The 17,483-nt window shown below is 43.1% G+C and overlaps 1 protein-coding gene across 4 annotated transcripts in view; it reads right to left on the reverse strand.

Annotated features, from left to right (window-relative positions):
• Positions 1 to 14,505, reverse strand: part of FRAS1 (Fraser extracellular matrix complex subunit 1) — a 447,355-nt gene extending 432,850 nt beyond the window's left edge. For 3 of the 4 annotated variants that reach the window (XM_059922796.1, XM_059922794.1, XM_059922793.1), the window contains exons 1-2: positions 13,441 to 14,496; positions 6,799 to 6,830 (exon numbers count right to left, since the gene is read on the reverse strand). In XM_059922796.1, coding sequence (XP_059778779.1) covers positions 6,799 to 6,830; positions 13,441 to 13,516 — 108 coding nt within the window. In that variant the 5' untranslated portion in view covers positions 13,517 to 14,496. Of the gene's footprint in view, positions 1 to 6,798; positions 6,831 to 13,440 lie in introns of all 4 variants that reach the window. The other variant, XM_059922797.1, reaches the window with a different exon arrangement.
• Positions 14,506 to 17,483: the final 2,978 nt, after the last annotated feature.

A 17,483-nucleotide genomic window follows, 5' to 3' on the forward strand; every position in this document is an offset into this window, starting at 1 on the left:
ATCCTGCCATTTGCAGCAACATAAGTGCACCTGAAGGACATTATGCTAAGTGAAATAAGCCAGATGCAGAAAGACAAATACGGCATGATCTCACTTACACGTGGAATCTAAAATAGTTACCCTCATAGAGCAGAAAGAAGAATGGCTGGAAGGGTGTGTGGGGAAGAGAAAAGGGGAAGAGTTTAGTCAAGGGGTACAAGGTTTCACTTATGCAAGATGAACAATTTCTGGAGATCTAATGTATAACAATGCGACTATAATTAACAATACTATATTATATACTTGTAAGTTGCTAAGAGGGTAGACCTTAAGTGTTCTCACTATGGAAGGAAAGAAGGGAGGGAGGGAGGAAGGAAGTGAGAAAGGAGTGACTGAGTTGATAGATATGTTTATTAGCTTGATGGTGATTATTTCACAACGTATACACATACCAAATCATCAAGTTGTACATCTTAAATATATACAATTTTTATTTATCAATTATACCTCAATAAAGCTGGGAAAAAATTTAGTAGAATATGTAGGATCGATGGCAGGTGAGGGCTCAGCTGTAACTCCACCCCTTTTCTTTTATTCAAGAAAACATATCGAGCAATATGGGAAGAGTAGTGTTGTAATAATTATATACATATATGTATAAAACAATATTATATAAACAAACAAACAAATAGCAAACTCAGGTGCTCTAACAAACTTTTTGTGACCTTCCTCAAACTACTAACAACACAACAGTGAACCTTTGCCCAGGGTGAGAACCATCCATGAGACTAAAATTCAAGCTTAAGTACTAGAGTAAGTTAAGAATTTTAAAGTTCTAAAGCTGCACAGTCCGATACAGTAGCCTCGACCCACGTGAGGCTATAAATTTTAATTAACATTAAGCACGATTTAAAATCCAGTTCCTCAGTGTCACTAGCCACACTTCAAGTGCTCAACAGCCACATGTGGTCTGTGGCCACCATACAGGACGATGCAGCTCTGGAACATTTCCATCAGCACAGAGCATTCCATTGGATGGCCCTGGGCTAAGGAATCTTGGAGAGGATCTAATCTAACTCTCTCATTTTACGAATTTAGAAACTGAGACCTCATTTCATTCAAGTGACTTACTCAGTACTACACAGCTAGTAATTACAGAGCCAAAACCCGAACCAAGACACCCTGGCTTCTACCACGCAGTCATTTCTACTCCGACATGTCGTTGCCACCTAGGTGATGTGAGTGTGCCTTCCTTGCCAAGCACAGCTCTGGGTTCTCTCACAAACATGCTCCCAGGTAACCCTCACACCAACCCTATGAAGTATATTATTATACAGACAACGAAATTGAGACTTGGCTGTTTAAAGTATCATATCTGAGGCCACACAGCAGGTATGTAGCAGAACCAGATTTAAACTCCAGAGCCTGGATCTTTCCACTGTGTTATACTGTATATAGTAAACACTCCACAATTTTAATTCTTCTTGAGAACTTTTTCTCCCTTTCAAATGTGCTAAAAGTTAGTGCCTCGTGATGCACTTTGTCAGCATTTGTGAGGAAGAGTATTCCAAGTAGGAAAATCCCAACACTCAACACTTTTGATCTGGGGAAGGAGAGAGGCTGTGTCCACCTTTGCTAAGTGTAACTGCTTTACAGCAACAGTAATAGCAGCTAACCTTTATGGTCGGTCACAAGCTAAGTGCTTCCTGCCAATCTCCTTTAACCTTCACAACAACCCTGTGAAGTACATCATTCATCTCCATTTTACAGATATAAAAACTGGAGAGTCCAACCATCCACCCCCAGGAAGAACCTATAAAGCAGATGTTTGCTTGTGGTGAGGCCAAAGGAAAGTGAAATTCTTTTTACTCAATGGAGATAGAGAAGAACAGGAGATAGGTGAAAACTTTGAAATAAAAAATCCGTTTTCCTCCTCACACTTGATGCCCCTGTCACAGTTAAACATATTAAGTAGGTAGCTTCCCTCTGAGGGATCCCTGATTTAACCCAGTCACACTCTCTCTTCCACTGTGGCTGACTTTGGAGAAAGTCCTGAGAGCCCAGGGGTGCAGCGATATTTTGGAGGAAGAAACACACCCCAAAATAGACTATGCAGTGTTTCTAAAGGTAGGGGACCTTCCTGGGTATTTTCTGACCTGAGGAATGGAAAGAAGAGAAAGGAGGGAAGACAGTGTTAAAGAAAGAAGAGAGACAGACAAAGTCAGTACATAACTGAGAGAGGGCTACATGGGGCTTAGAACCCAATGACCCCAGAGTGTCTCCACGAGTCCACACAGGTGTCAGAAGTTGGGAAACACAGCACATTGATGGGGATTTGTGTGGGTACATATATATAATACAGCATGTACTATATGTTAAGATGGAATAACCCCTAAACCTTCCTTGCTTCGTGTGGTGAATTTAGCGCACGCTAGTGTGGGAGAGCCTCAGCTAAACGGGAAGGGGTGAGCCAGGGACAGCTGGCTTTTGCAGGAGGTCAGGACAGAGACTGGCAGAGACAACTGCGTGACAGGTGCAGCAGGGAGGGGGTGGGCACATAGGGCTGATGGTAAAATAAGCTAGCCGTGCTCAGAGACGACAAGCAGACTGTCTTGGCTGTGAGAAACGGCATGCTCGGTGGAATGGCTTTAAAGTCAGACCCAGGTTGCAACGCCCTCTTCCTCTAGCGCTGACTAGCTGTGTGATTTTTGAACAAGTGACTTAGAGTTTCTTAGCCTCAGGTTCCTGATCTGTAAAGACAGCGCCTACTTCCTGGGATTGTTGAGAGTATGAAATACATAGCAGGTGCCGAGTAACAGTTCCTTCCTCTTGTCCTTCTTCTTGGCTGGTAAAGAGAAATTTTGTTGTTGCAGAAAAGCACATACCAGGCACTGCGCCTGGGTGTCTTCCCCACATTACCTCCTTTACTCTACAAAAACCCTTCAGGAGAGGCTCTATTTATCCCCATTTCACATAGGAGGCGATAGAGATTCAGGAAGGTTATGTAACTTGGTCACAGAGCTGGTTTGTAGCAGATGAGGAAGAATCAGAACAAGGTCTGTCGGCAAAAACCCTAATATGAAAAGATACATGCACCCCAGTGTTCACAGCAGCACTGTTTACAATAGCCAAGACATGGACGCCACCTAAATGTCCACCGACAGAGGAATGGATAAAAAAGATGTGGTACATATACACAATGGACTACTACTCAGCCATAAAAAAGAATGAAATAATGCCATTTGCAGCAACATGGATGGATCTAGAGGTTATCATACTAAGCGAAGTAAGTCAGACAGAGAAAGATAAGTATCATATGGTATCACTTATATGTGGAATCTAAAAAAATGATGCAAATGAACTTATTTACAAAGCAGAAATGGACTCAGACATATAAAACAAACTTATGGTTACCAAAGGGGGAGGGATAAACTAGGAGTTTGGGATTAACAGATACACACTACTATATATAAAATAGATAAACAACAAGGAACTACTGTATCGCATAGGGAACTATATTCAATATCTTGTATTAACCTATAATGGAAAAGTATCTGAAAAAGAATATATATATATATATATATATATATATATATGTATAATGGAATCATTTTGCTATACACCTAGCTATATAGTTGTGCTATATAACACAACATCGTAAATCAACTATACTTCAATTAAAAAAAAAATTTTAAAGGTCTGTCAGACTACAGGGGCCCTGAATGAACCACTCTATCTGGCAGCTTCCCAGGCAACAAGTGATGAGATGGAAAAGGTATCAGTGGAAGGAATCCTCACAAGACAGGCTGAGAGTTAGCAACTAGCAGCCAGAGCCTAGATCTGTGTTCTCATTTGCTTGGTATGTTTCATGGAATTCTGGGTAAAGCTGGTGCTTTGCCATTTTCAACCAGACCCGCTTTCCACTTCTGGTTACTCACCTGAGTCATGAAGGAAGCACAAGAACTTCAATCCCTGCCTCACTCTCCCCACCTATAAAATGGAGAGTTTGGACTACATGATCTCCAAAGTCACTCCCAGCTCTGAAATGCATGTGGGTAGAATTTACAGGGTTTGGGGCTGGGACACCATGCCACTATCCTCAAAGCCAGCCCCTGGCTGTGATGCCTCTTACCATAGAAATCCTCTCACCTGAGGAGTTGTTTAATCAGAGAATCCTAGAACAGTACATAAATGTTCTTAAACTTTGTATTTTAATTCAAAATACATAAATGCACATTCATTCAATTTCACTGATGCAGGTGCAGTGCTTTTCTTCAAGACCAGGCCGTGTGGCGAGAGAGCAGAGATGAATTATTCATACAATTAGCTATGGCCATAATGCATCATCCCCACTTCCAGTATGAAGTTCCTTAAAATGGAAAGAGAACTTCAAGTGGTTGCAAATAAATCTGAATGCAGACTCTCTCTGGACTTTTGTGCTTTTCCCCCAATCTTTTATAGTTGTTTCTCTCATACTTAATTTGACAGCAAATTTTCAGTGACTCACCTCTATGGAGTCTTTTTTTAAAGTATTCAACATAGTTTCCCTAGAAACAAATGCTATTTCTTTTCATATTCCCATTTCAGCAGTTTAATTAAACTATAAGTCAGGTTTTGTCATTCTTCTGCTCTAGCTCCTCCAACGGCTCACCCACCTGATTGAAAGGACAAGCTAAAGTCCATAGAAGGACACGCTGCTCTGTCACTGCCAACCTCTCTGACCTCACCTCCTGCCATCCTCCCCCTGGATCACGTGCTCCAGCCACAATGACCTCCAAGTACTCCTTCAAATGGCCAAGCAAGCTCCCACTTCAGACTTTACACTTGCTGTTCCTCCCTGTGGAATTCTCTTCCCCTGGATATCCAAGGGGCAAGCTCTTATAGTGCCCTTCAGGTCTTTCTTCAAATGTCACCTTACTTTCTCAGGGAGCCCTTCCCTATCCCCTTATTTCAAGAGGCCACCCTTGTCCCCTATTCAGCCTTTTCTATCTCCCCATCCCCATACTGTTTTCCTCCTTAGCACTAATCTGACATTCTAAATATTTTATTCATTAGAATTCGAGCTTCATGAAGGCAAGGATTTTGCCTGTTTGTTCACGGGTGCATTCCCAGTGCCTAGAATAGCAGGTCCAGAGTTGTCACTCAATAAATATTTGTTTAATAATAATCTTTATTATTGTAGTAAATGTATTGTCTTTCTGCCTGAGTTGCATAACCACAATCACAAGTACATCAGGCTAGAGGAGGTGTAGGAACAAACACAGCAGAGTCTTGGTAAGCAAAGAAAGCAACTAGAGGGGTCAGGAGTGTGCTAGTGCCCACTCCTTTAACTTGATCGAACCAAACTGACCTCTCCCCGTACTTGATGCTTTCGTATTCAAACGTACAATACCATGCTACCATGTCAAACATAGAAGGTAGTCTAGCCACTTTCTTCAGATTCAGGAGAACAACAGAAAGAAGACAGGTTGTTTTGTTCTGGTCCACCCCTTAATGGTCAATTACCTTTAGCAAACCTCTCTCTCTCTCATCCTTGGTTCTTCATTAAAAAGGGGGAGAGTATAAAATAATACATGACCTGCCTACTTCACTGATCTGCTGTATGTGTCAGGTAGATCGATAGCTATGAAAATATATTGAAAAGCTACAAAGGACTCTACACAATAAGCAATTTTCTTTGTATTAAAATGGACAACTAACTTGCCTATAATATCTACTACAGCTCCCCAAAACTGATGATGTACTTTATAGCACTTTGATTTTAAAATGATTCCTAAAATGTATTAAAGAATAAACAGAAGGAAGAGTAGTCTTTTAAGGGCATGGAATGGGAAAGAGAGTGGAAAATGGCTTTCACCTCATTCTTTAACAGAAAAATATAAGGAAGGAAAAAACACATAAATCTCCAGAGCAGTAACTATATTACATAAAGTTCAGATTCAAGAATATTACTGTGAACATCTACAATTATCTAGACTCTCAGATATTTCAAATATTTCTCATCTATTTCAATACCACAAGGACAATCCAAGATGACATATTGGTATCACACATGTCAATAGCGGGTTGGGATGTAAATGAGCAAACCCGTTCCAACCATCTGAGTTTTGTTTTTATTACAGAATTTATTAACCTAAAATTAAAAAGTGGTGAAGAATGACTTGTCACACCACTTATTAGAGTTGATGGAGTGTAGACGGTCTTTTCAATAGGCTTTTAACACACTGTATGCACCATAGTACATTATTAATGAAAAGAAATGCAGGAATCTTGCATCAGCTTTTCCCCCAAGTGATCCTGACATTAATTCAAAATCAATTCTCCTCTACGTGGCAAAGGATCAGAGATAAAATGTTAAATTGTTTGTTACCAAAACTTAAAAGTATAATTCAAAGCAACAGTCAGGATCCTCCATATTGTACTCAATAATTGTATATTTTTTTGGAGGGGGGGTTCAAAGGAAGAAGCAAACAAATTGTTTGGAAGATAAACAAATTGTGCCCTAGTTCATATCTGACAAAAGAATGGGATCTAATTTTCTCTCTGATTGAAAGAACTCACAAGACAGCCATGGAATGCAAATTGGTGTTGGGTATTTGAACTTCTCTTCCAATACCTGAGTATCCGGATGGAACTAATTCACTCTGGAAAAGGTATTAAGTAATTGAGCATGACTGTGCCAGGATGAGGGATAATCCTCAAACTGAGAAGGAAAATAAATACATTTTACAATGACAGGGTCACCTCACTCACTCAGTAACCTCAATCAAGCATTTTACATTCAAAAAAAATGAACCAAATATATGAAGAATGACCTACCGCCAACAAGGAACCCTGATAGACACAAGCACCTGTGGGGAAAAAACAAAACAAGAATTAAAAGGGATGCATAATAGACCAATAGGCACTGCCCTGGCCAAAGTACACTAAAACTGCATCTACATGCATCATAATCAGCAAACTGTGCTTTTTCCAAAAGCTTGAGGATTCTGCCCCTGGGGAAATAATCCCATACACCAAAACAACATTTCTTGGACATGCATGAGGGAAAGAATTATTAAAACTCATTATTTGAATTTTAAAATAAATGTATGTATAACGACATGATATAAATACACTGGTGTATTTTCCTGTATGACAAATCAGCAAAGCCTTCCTAATCCACTCCCAATTTACTTATCCAGGCTTCTCTGCCGCTCTTTGCTTACACAAATTCTCCAGTCCAACCCAAGAGGCCAACTTAGGAAGCCACGGTAATGCTTTCATATGCCAATGCCTTTACTCATTTTTGTTTCCTTCAGGAGATGCATTTGGTCTAATCAGTTTCCTTGAACTTGATCCCATCTCCTTCATGGAACTTTCCAGCCCACAAAATTATGCTTTTTCTAAACCAATTTTTGAACAGCACAGCAGGTGTTGATTTAACCTATAAACATGCAGGCAGTGTGCTAACAGATACTAGCTCAGAAACAGGCTGCAAAGCAGATTGAAATAGCATACACACACCAAGACAGAGCACACCTTGACAATGTGCCACACTTAATGTCCAAAGAGGGAAGGACACATTTTACTACAGTGCTTGGACGCCAACAGATCATTCGTGAAGTCTCAGTACTATTAACTTCTCAGGAAAGGACTGGTCTACCTTATCTACTAATAATGGAATTAAGAACAGTATTCAAAGAAAAGGAGATGGTTATTTACACTTGGGGTTTGAATCAAAGATCTCCATGGGCAAATTTATTGAAATGACTTCTTGTGCCCTTGAAATTCAAATAATAATAACTTGAGATAAAATCTTGGGGGGAAATTCTTCCTGACTTATTTTTAAGAAATTCTGTTCCAAAGACAGTATTTCAATCTGTGGTATATCATAAGAAAGGAGATATAGATATAGATATATATAGATATAGATATATATGTATATATAAACACATATATGGATATAGATATATATAAAATAATATGACATGTGGATATGGATATATATAAAATAATCGTATATAGGTACATAAATATATATCAACACAATGCAATTCCTAAATTATGTAAATGGACTTAATTACTTCTCACGTTTAAAAGTTAAACATAAAGATCATCACTTAGGTACAATTTAACAAAATTTAACCTTTAGAATAAACAAACAAAATTTAACCTTTAGATAAAACCATCCTCAAGTAATTTTATTACCCTCCTCCATAGCACTACCCTCCAAAGGCCAGTAAACCTTCAAAGCTCCAAAAGGAATCAGGTATCTTAAGATGTGTCCAAGTACTCATATCAAAACCCATTTCTGGAAATTTAGACAGATGTTATAAAATCACGGTAACATGAAAAAATAAAGCAGCACTGAGTGTGGCATCACAAACACTTGGTTAAGCCAAACATCTGCTAGAAACTCGAGTCAAAACTATGTGTAACTGCTGATAAATTCTATCATTAGAAAAGGGAAATAACTCAATTTGGGTCGCTCTAGGATGTACAATTCTAAAAGAAATAAGCCTTGGCCTCTGAGGGCTTTCCTAAAACACAACATCTCTACCCGAAAGGCAGCTGCAGAAACGAGGCCCCATTAACACAGCTTCCAAAACCTCATTGCTTCCCTGTAGAAAAAAGAAAGCATTCCACTGTGATGCCCAGTCCCATCAAACATTCATCACCACCCAATGCCAGATGCAATCCTCCAAAGCAAGCGTATTTCTCCCACACTAGCACAAGCTTCACACCCACCAGCAGATTAAGTCGGGAGGTTTGTTGGCATTGGGTGATAGGTGCAGCTTCTGGTTCTGCCTTTTCACTAATCGATCAACTCATATACTTTGGAAAACAAAGTTACTCTCTCCACTCATCACTTTTTTTCTTAAGGAGCACTGGAATGATTGCAACTCTACCTGAAGTTTCGATTTGGGCTTTATTTGAACTTGAAACTCCAGCTTAAGGGGAATTCTAACTGATGATGCAGATCTAGAAGGAGAAACAGGCCTTCTTCAACGGAAAACAGGAAAAATAAGAGACCAAGAACTTTGCCAGTTTCAGGGTATGGAATACAGCTGAGATGGCAGGTAATTTAAGTTCTGACACCTGTGATAAAGTGCATAAAGTTGTGCAGGGTGAAGGGATCACATAGTGCCAAGAAGGAAGCTGAGGTCTTGAGACCTTCCTCCTGTGGTTGGTGCCTTTCTTGCAGGTCACGTAGGCAAAATGTCACTTCATATTCATTTTTAGGCCCTTCGGCACATTAGAATGTACTCTATTATGAGACACCTGTATAAAATCTGAAGTTTTCAGAGGAAATTTGAGATATAATTTGCACCAGTACTCACATCCTGAAACTATTCACTATGGAAACCCTACCTGATAACGTGAGTAAATTAGAGACGTTAAATCTAAGTCACAAAATGCCAGACCCATTTGTTCAAAGAAATAGTGGCACATATGACCAAAACATATGAAGAAATTTGGAAAGCATGGTATCACAAAAACATGACTCACTAGGAACAAGCAGCCACAAGTTGGCATTTAAATGTTCAAGCTTTATTTTGTGCTATAATTCAGCATATGGCTTGTACACTGTGGAATAGTTAAAATAGAATCCTTTTCTGGACTGACGGGACAGCTCCTGTCCGGATTATTGTCAACCAGGAGTCAGATCAATTAATAGAGTAGTTAAAACAAAAATGGGCCAACTGTTTTTGAACTAGTGTAAGATTTGGCACACGACTCCAACTGTGCCATGTGGTAGTCCCCTCCCCTCTCCTGAGCCAAGTGGTGGACAGTATTTTATGACTACTCATATCTGAGTAAAATTGAGTAATATTACCACTCAAGTCCACAACAGTGAATACAGATGACCGTGCTCTCACTAAAGGATTTTTTTGCAGAGGGTAACACCCAGAATCCAATCCCCAGAGGAGAACAGAAATGCAATATGATGGAAATAAGAGCCTATGACAATACAACACCCTTTATTTCCACTAGCTGGTAGTTGCAAAAGCCAAAAGATGCAGAGTTGCAATTATTCAATATTGGGAAACCCACCAAGGACCAACATTTACATGTCCCTACTGCTACCTTACCTATATTAATGATTTCCAGGTATGCAAACTCCTTGAGGGCAGGTATTATTATTATTTTTTTGATGTCTGTATGTCCCTACCAGACATAACCTAATAACCTGATATATAAGCTATCAATAAAGATTTGTGGACTGAAAGAATGAAGAGATAGGCTATTTTTTCCCATCCAATGTCTTTCCTTCCTTAACAATGAGTTTTAAGCACTGAATCCTACACAGAAGGAACTCTTCTACCAAGAGTGGAACCAAATATGCTGATCCACCCATAAATAAAACACTCTGTCTATCAAATGATCCTTTTCAGTATATTCTGCTAATGGCATTTAAAGGAAAAAGACTGGAAGATTGTAAGCTTGGCTAAAGTCACATGGGGAGTGATGGACATAGACTAGAACTCAGTTCTCGTAACCAATTCAAGACTCTTTATCCACAGCCGACATGTTCTATCCAGTGTAACTTCACAGGATTTCCACGGGTCGACACAACTCAAGATGTACTTCTCCAGAAACACATCTGATTCAGAAAGCAGCCACGTTTGCTAGAAGTTTCTCTGTGACTTGTTGATTTTATTAAGTTCTCAAATCACCGTAGTTTGTCAGCTTAGCAATATAAGAAAATGTAAAATAACATTGCCAATAACCTGCTTGTAAACCTTCATTTTTCTTTTAATAATTAAAATAAAATTCAGAACTAGAAAGATGCAACTGACCAAAAATAAGGCAGCAAATACTGATCGTTTTTTTTTTGTTTCTATGCTGCATGATTAGCAGAAGTATTTTAGAGCCATCACCTAGCCAGCTTCTGCATTTGGTGAATAACAGACCACAGCCCAAAGAAGTTAGGTGGTTCATTCAAGGTCACACAGCAGCAGTCTAAGCTTAATTTGAAATGTGATTTGGCAATACTCATTCACCTGACCAAAATTTTTTTAGCACCTATTGTGTACCAGGAGCTGAGTTGGAAGTAAAATAACCAGGAGCCATCCTAAGCCCTCCGTGAGCACACAGTTAAGTGAGGAAGATTGTATCTTTATCAGCTAAAATTATAGAATTATTAACTGGTGTACCAGAAACATATATGACATGCTCTCTGAGCATTGAGAAGAAAACAACAAATTCTGCCATGGCCTGGACAGCAACAGTATCACAGAGTAGGTCGCATCAAGAGACCCACACATGTGAATGCTTCTTTTCCATTTTTAAAAATCATTGCCAAGGCTAATAATAAAAACTTGAGGAAATCTCTAATATCCTTAAGCTCTCCATTCTTGACCTCAGTGCTCTTATTTTTAAGAGAAAAAGAAAACCCTGACAGAACCAAATCAAAGGACTCATCAGATGACAGCTGATTTTTTGGCTGTGGGACTGTTATCATTTAATTAATTTAATGAGATAAAGTATGTGAAGTGCTTAGCATAGTGCCAGGCAAATAGTACAGTGCTCAGTAAATGTCCATATTCATTCATTCATTCATTCATTCATTATTAGGTAAGCATCATTATGACTTGGATGGAAACTCTCAGATATCTATGAATCCAAGTTGTAGGATGATTCTAGAATGTTCTGAAGGTGGGATGAAAGAGTAAGAAGCAAAGTTTCCAAAGAATCTTTGGAGGAATAGCGCCCCTCGCGCCCTACACTCCTCCCCCATCAGAAGACTGTGGACGTTTTTAAGCTTTGCCCTTTTTGTCAACCAGTCTTCCAAAGAGTGAACCCTGCAGGCCCTTAGTAATAACGGCTTTTGTAATTTCAAGAGATTTGCTTCTGAAAAGCAAATCTCTTACATCATTCCAACTGCCCCCTGGTGAGCTATCGCGGACAGCCAGCACGTTTTCCGCGTTGCTGGGACACGATCCTAAATAGGAAACTGCCACCACCAAGGGCAAACGTAATTTTTCTGTCTCAAATTCACATTTGGGTGGCCTAGGTTGACTCTCCCATGTGCTTTACTACAATTAAGCCCTATACGTTTTATTGTCTTTTAAGTTTGCATACACACGCACACATAAAATAAAGACACGGTTCTACAGGTTATGCCCTGTTTGAAAAAGGCTGCACAGGCCCCAGACCTGCTCTTCCCGGGGATGATACACACTTGACATAATTCCCGGGAGGGTGCGGGCTGGCGGTCTCTCCACCCACGGCAAAGTCCCCACTGCCGTGCGTTTCCAAAGCCACCGCCACTTTCTCCCGGGAAGCTAGCTAGGAAAAGGCCGCTGCTCAGGTGGCTGCAGGTGGGTCCGAGCAGGGCTGTGTCCTCCTCGGGGCCTGCCGCTGCCCCCAGTCCCACGCCCGGGTCCGCACCCGAGCTGAGAAGGCGCCCCGCCCCGCGCCCGCGACGGCCGCGGCTGCGGCTCTGATTTGCCGCGGGCCAGGTGAACTCTTCTTCCCGCAGCTGGATGAATAATGAATGGAGCCGGGAGGGGAAGCCGAGAGCCCTGCGCGGTAGATTAAGCCGTCTTCCTCAGCCCGCCGGCTCCCTTCCCCCTCCCTAAGCACCCGCTAGGCGACTTTCCTCGCGACTCTGAGCAGGTGGGAGCTCACGCCGCCTCGCGTCCCCGGGCCCGCCATCCTAGGACCCCCAAACTCTTGATTTCCTTATAGATTCATTTATTTGCCCGAGCTCACATTGCTCTTGCTATCATGGCGACAACTCCCACAGTCTCCTTCTTTCTCACCCCCAGCTCCAGGGTTTTACACGTAGGTTGGAGCCTCGGAGGAAAACTGGGAGGCAGGGGGCGAAGTCAGAGAACGCAGCTAAACTCTTATTAACCACTTCTTTTCTGGGGAAGAGGCAGGCTCGAGTCTCTCTGTACTGGGGAGATTTCTTGTAGTGCGATTGAATTGTCTACTTCCAGAACAGGCTCTAACCACCTTATAAAATCTTAATTGGACTTTACGGGTAGACTCATTGGGGTAAGGAGGGAGGGCGAGAAGGGGGTTTTAAGGTGCCGGATTTTATTTTTCATAGGAGCATAAGTATTTTTACACAGGTAATTGCAATTGTTCACTCCTCACCTACGCTCCATGTAGATGCTTTCCATTCGGGGGCACCGGGAAAGTGGGAAGAAAGAGAATCCAATTTCAGAGATGGCACCTCGGTCGGCCACCCACCCACCCACCCAAATGCACTCAGGGCAGAGAGGGAGGAGGGAGTGGGGCTTGTGATCTGCATACAAAACAGTCAGGAGTTGGAATCTTCTCACAAAAAACCCCCTCTAGTTCCATGGCCACCCACCCACCCATCCCCAAAAAACTTCCATCTGACCCACAATGCCATACACCCGCTGAGCTTTTTAAAAAGCACGATCTCTCTCTCTCTCTCTCTCTCTCTCACACACACACACACACACACACACACACACACACACGGCACCGCTCTCTCACCTTCAGAATGATGAGGCAATACTGCAAATTCCGCCAATGCTAGGGCCACCCCGAGCCACACTTTGAAGACACTCATTGCCGCCTCTGCACCCACGCTGGACAAGCCCAGCCTTCAGCATCCAAGAACCAGTTCTCGGCCAAAACGCAGCCGTCGGCGCCCCGGGCTAGGCGCCCCGAGAGCGGGGTGCGACGGGCGGCGGGCGGCGGGCGGCGGGCGGTCACCTCCGGGGAAATGAGGCGGTGGACGGGCGAGAGCGACACTCTCGTGGCGGGGGGAAGGGGGAGGGATTCAATTCACTCACTGCCGGGCGGAGAGCGCGCCTAGCTCTCCAGCAGAGCAGGGCGCCAACGTCGGCTGAGCTCGGGAGAATAAAAGAGGAGGCAGGGCGCAGTGACCCGCGGCCAAGGCTCGCCGGAAGGTTGCCCGTCACCAGCCGACTGGATCTCCCAGCATTTCCCGCAGGCCGGACCCGCCCGCTCCCGGGTCTCCAACCGTGGAGATCCCGGCGCAGGTTCCTCGGCAGCAGCTTTCTAAAGTTCGCTTGACACTCGCAGCGTCGGCCGCGGGGGTCGCCAGGAGCCCCAAAAGACCCACCCACTCCTCCTTCTGGGCTGGGCCACCCGGCTCGGCGGACCTCAGCCACCCGGAGCGGCTCGCGGGAAACTTCGTGCTGCGCTGCGGGCGGCTCGTGGGACTCGCCGGCGCTGCAGCCACACGCCGCCGCCTCGGGCTGGGCTCCCTGCCGCAGACTCTGCGAAAGCTTCCGAGGAAAGCCGGGGCCGGCAGCGCAGGGAACTCCGCCGCTACTTTCCCGCCCCCGCCGCTGGCCCGGGCGAGGAGCGCTGCGGGGCGCGGCTCGCTAGGCGCCAGCGGCCACCTCCGCCCCGTGCGCCCCGAGCCGGTCTGCTGGGTCGAGGTGTGATTACGGGAGCGGAGGAGGAGCCATGATTTTAAATGTAGCGAGGAAAATGCTAGAGAGCCTGGAAAGGACTTCCGAACTAGAGCCACTCGACCAGAGAGCCCGGAAACGCACAAAATAAGGCCCCCCTCTGGAACCCCGCGTTTAAAGGACACATGCTCCGCCTTCCTCCGCCTCCGCCCCCCCCCCCCCCCGCTCCCCGCACCCTTCCTCTCTCCTTTGCTCGGTGTGAAAATGGACCCAGAGACTCGGAGCTTTTGCAAAAGATTCCAGAGAGTCACGTGGAGAGGGGAGAAGCGAGGAGGGGGGAGGGAGGGGAGGCCGAGAGAGCAACCTGATCCCCTTATTCTTTCTGCTGGAGTTCGGATTGCCTTTGTCTGGGGCGGCATCAAAAGTGGTCACACCAGGGAGGGCTGGAGGGGAAGATGGCGTGGTCCTGGCTCCTGCACAGCCTAGGGACCCGCGAACCGGATCCACAGCCCTCACTTGGGAGGGGGTATGCCCACATTCAAGGACCCCAGCGCTACTCCCCCCACCCCCCCCCCACACACACACCCCGCCACTCCGGCTGCACTAAGAGAGTGAGGCAGATCTGATCCATCTTCCTCGCTCTGAGACCATCAGGTCGTCGCATCGTGGGTTTGCCAGCAGCCTGGGAGGATCTCGGTGTGTGTGTCCTAGGCGAGGCCTCCCACCGTGAATGCACCTTTCCCTCTCCCTGAGAGAGGCTGTCAGCGGAACACTACGCAGCCTCTGCGTGGTGGCTCCAGCTGCGCCCCCAAATGCCAAAGACTGGGAAGTAAATGTCAGGGCAGCGCACACTGGGGCATGCCCTTGAAGAGTGGAGGTCTTGATTCCTGGTCAGGACTGAGTGCCGGCAGCTATTTTTTATAGGACCAAATAAAAATAGGACCAAATATTTTTTTTACAGAGCCAGCTATTTTTGAATTATGAGTGGCCCAGAGAAGAGACGTCCTGGGTCTCTCAGTTGACCTCAGGTGGGCTAGCCTGTCAGAGGGGAGTTTGTCCAAGCATTGAACTCCGAGCTGTGAAACAGCAGGGGCCCAATTTATTTCCAGTCCCATCACCATAATCCAGCGTACGTTCTGCTCCGCACTAGCGCTAGTTGGAACGATTCACTTTTCAGAATAACTCGATAAATTGTAACCGGCAGATCCTGTAACTATTACAATTAGCCCAAGCAAAAGGAAACGTCTGACAACCTAGCACTGATCTTTGAGTATTCACAGGACCCAGGGATTGTGCAAGTCTCTCCTGGGCTGTGGCGGTCTCAGAGACAGAGATTGTCACCTTTGTAGCTGAAGCACATAGTAGGTGCTCATTAAACGTTTGTTGAAAGAATGGACTGAGCAAAATAGTACGTCCCTGAGAGGAGGCCAGGTATAAAAAGAAGATGTGAGAGAAAAAGGAAACAGGCTTTCCAAAGACGCTTTGCTTTTTGCTTCAGATAAGGAGGTATTCTAAAATACACCACTTCTGCCCCTGCCTCAATTTAAACAGTGAAATACTCGGAACAACCTATAATACAGAATGTGTTGAGTGAATTATGATTCCTCCATAAACTGCAATATTACACAGAGATTAAAAATATCCTAAATGTATATTTATTGACATGGAAAGATGTTTTTAAAATATTATTGGGTGAAAAACATAACTCATAAGAAAATAATATAATGTTCCAATGGTTTTGCTTGTACACATGTACATTCATGCATTCATACACACATATTCATACACACGTATCTCAAAGAATATACACCAAAATACTATCTCTGAGAATTCAAGTGAGTTTTAACTTCTCTTTTTAGCTAACCTGTATTTTCTCATTCTTCTATATGGAACACATATTTAAGTGCACGATGCAAAATTATATTGGAGAAATTTTCAAATAACAGAATTAGCTAATTCAAACTGGCTTAAACTACATGTATGGCATTTACTGTCTGTCATAGCTAGAAACTAAGACTGTCCTTAGAAGACCTTCAGATTGGGTCCTATTTAGTACTTTAATGATGTCATAAAGGACCTGAACTATTTCTTTTTCTCTGCTCTGCCTTTGTGATAGACATTACTAGTGCTCACCATCATTTCCTGGATACATGGAATATCACATTTTCCCAGCCCACTCACAGTTAGGTGGGACCATGAACTAGGTCTAGACCTGCACTGTCCAATACAGCAGCCACCGTCCACGTATGGCTATTGATCTCTTGAAAGGTGGCTAGTCCAAATTGAGATGTGCTGAAAGTATAAAATATATATCAGATTTCAAAGACTTAGTACACACAAAAAAGAATGTAAAATAGCTCATTAATTTTTTATATTAACTATATGTTAAAATGATAATAGCTTGAATATATTCTTTTAAATAAAATATATTATTAAAACTAACTTTACCTGTTTCTTTTTACTTTTTAAAATGTAGCTTCTAGAAAATTAGGTTTACATATGTCCACTAATCTATAAGATGAGATATGAGAATGAGATCTAATCTACGAGGATGGTTGAGAAAAAAAAAGCACATAATATCAAGCACTGGCAAGGATGTAGAAGAACTGGCATTCTCATACATATTTCTGGTATTAAATGCGAAGTTATGTAGACACTTTGGAAAACAGTTTGGAAGTTTCTTATAAAGTTAAACAGGAAGTTACCATATGACCTAGCCATCCTACTCCTCTAAGTATTTACCCAAGGGAAATGAAAACCTGTGTTCACACAAAAACCTGTACGTGAATATTTTTATTGGCTTTATTAGCCACTAAAACTTGGAAACAATCCAAATGTCCCTCAACTGAGAAGTGGACAAACAAACTGAGGTACATCCATACAATAGAATACTATTCAACAACAAAAAGGAACAAACTACTGATACAGACCACAGCATAGAGGAATCTCAACTGCATTATGCTAAGTGAAAGAATCCACACTCAAAAAGCTCATATACTCTGATTGCATTTACGTGACATCCTGGAGAAGCAAAACCATACTGTCAGAAAACAGAGCAATGGTTGCCAGGAGCTGAGGGTAGAAGGAGAGTTTGACTACAAAGGGCATAGAGTAATTCTGGGGAGAGATGAAACTGTTCTAAAACTTGCTTGC

The sequence above is a fragment of the Balaenoptera ricei genome, chromosome 5 (assembly GCF_028023285.1).
Source record: "Balaenoptera ricei isolate mBalRic1 chromosome 5, mBalRic1.hap2, whole genome shotgun sequence".
NCBI lineage: Eukaryota > Metazoa > Chordata > Mammalia > Artiodactyla > Balaenopteridae > Balaenoptera > Balaenoptera ricei.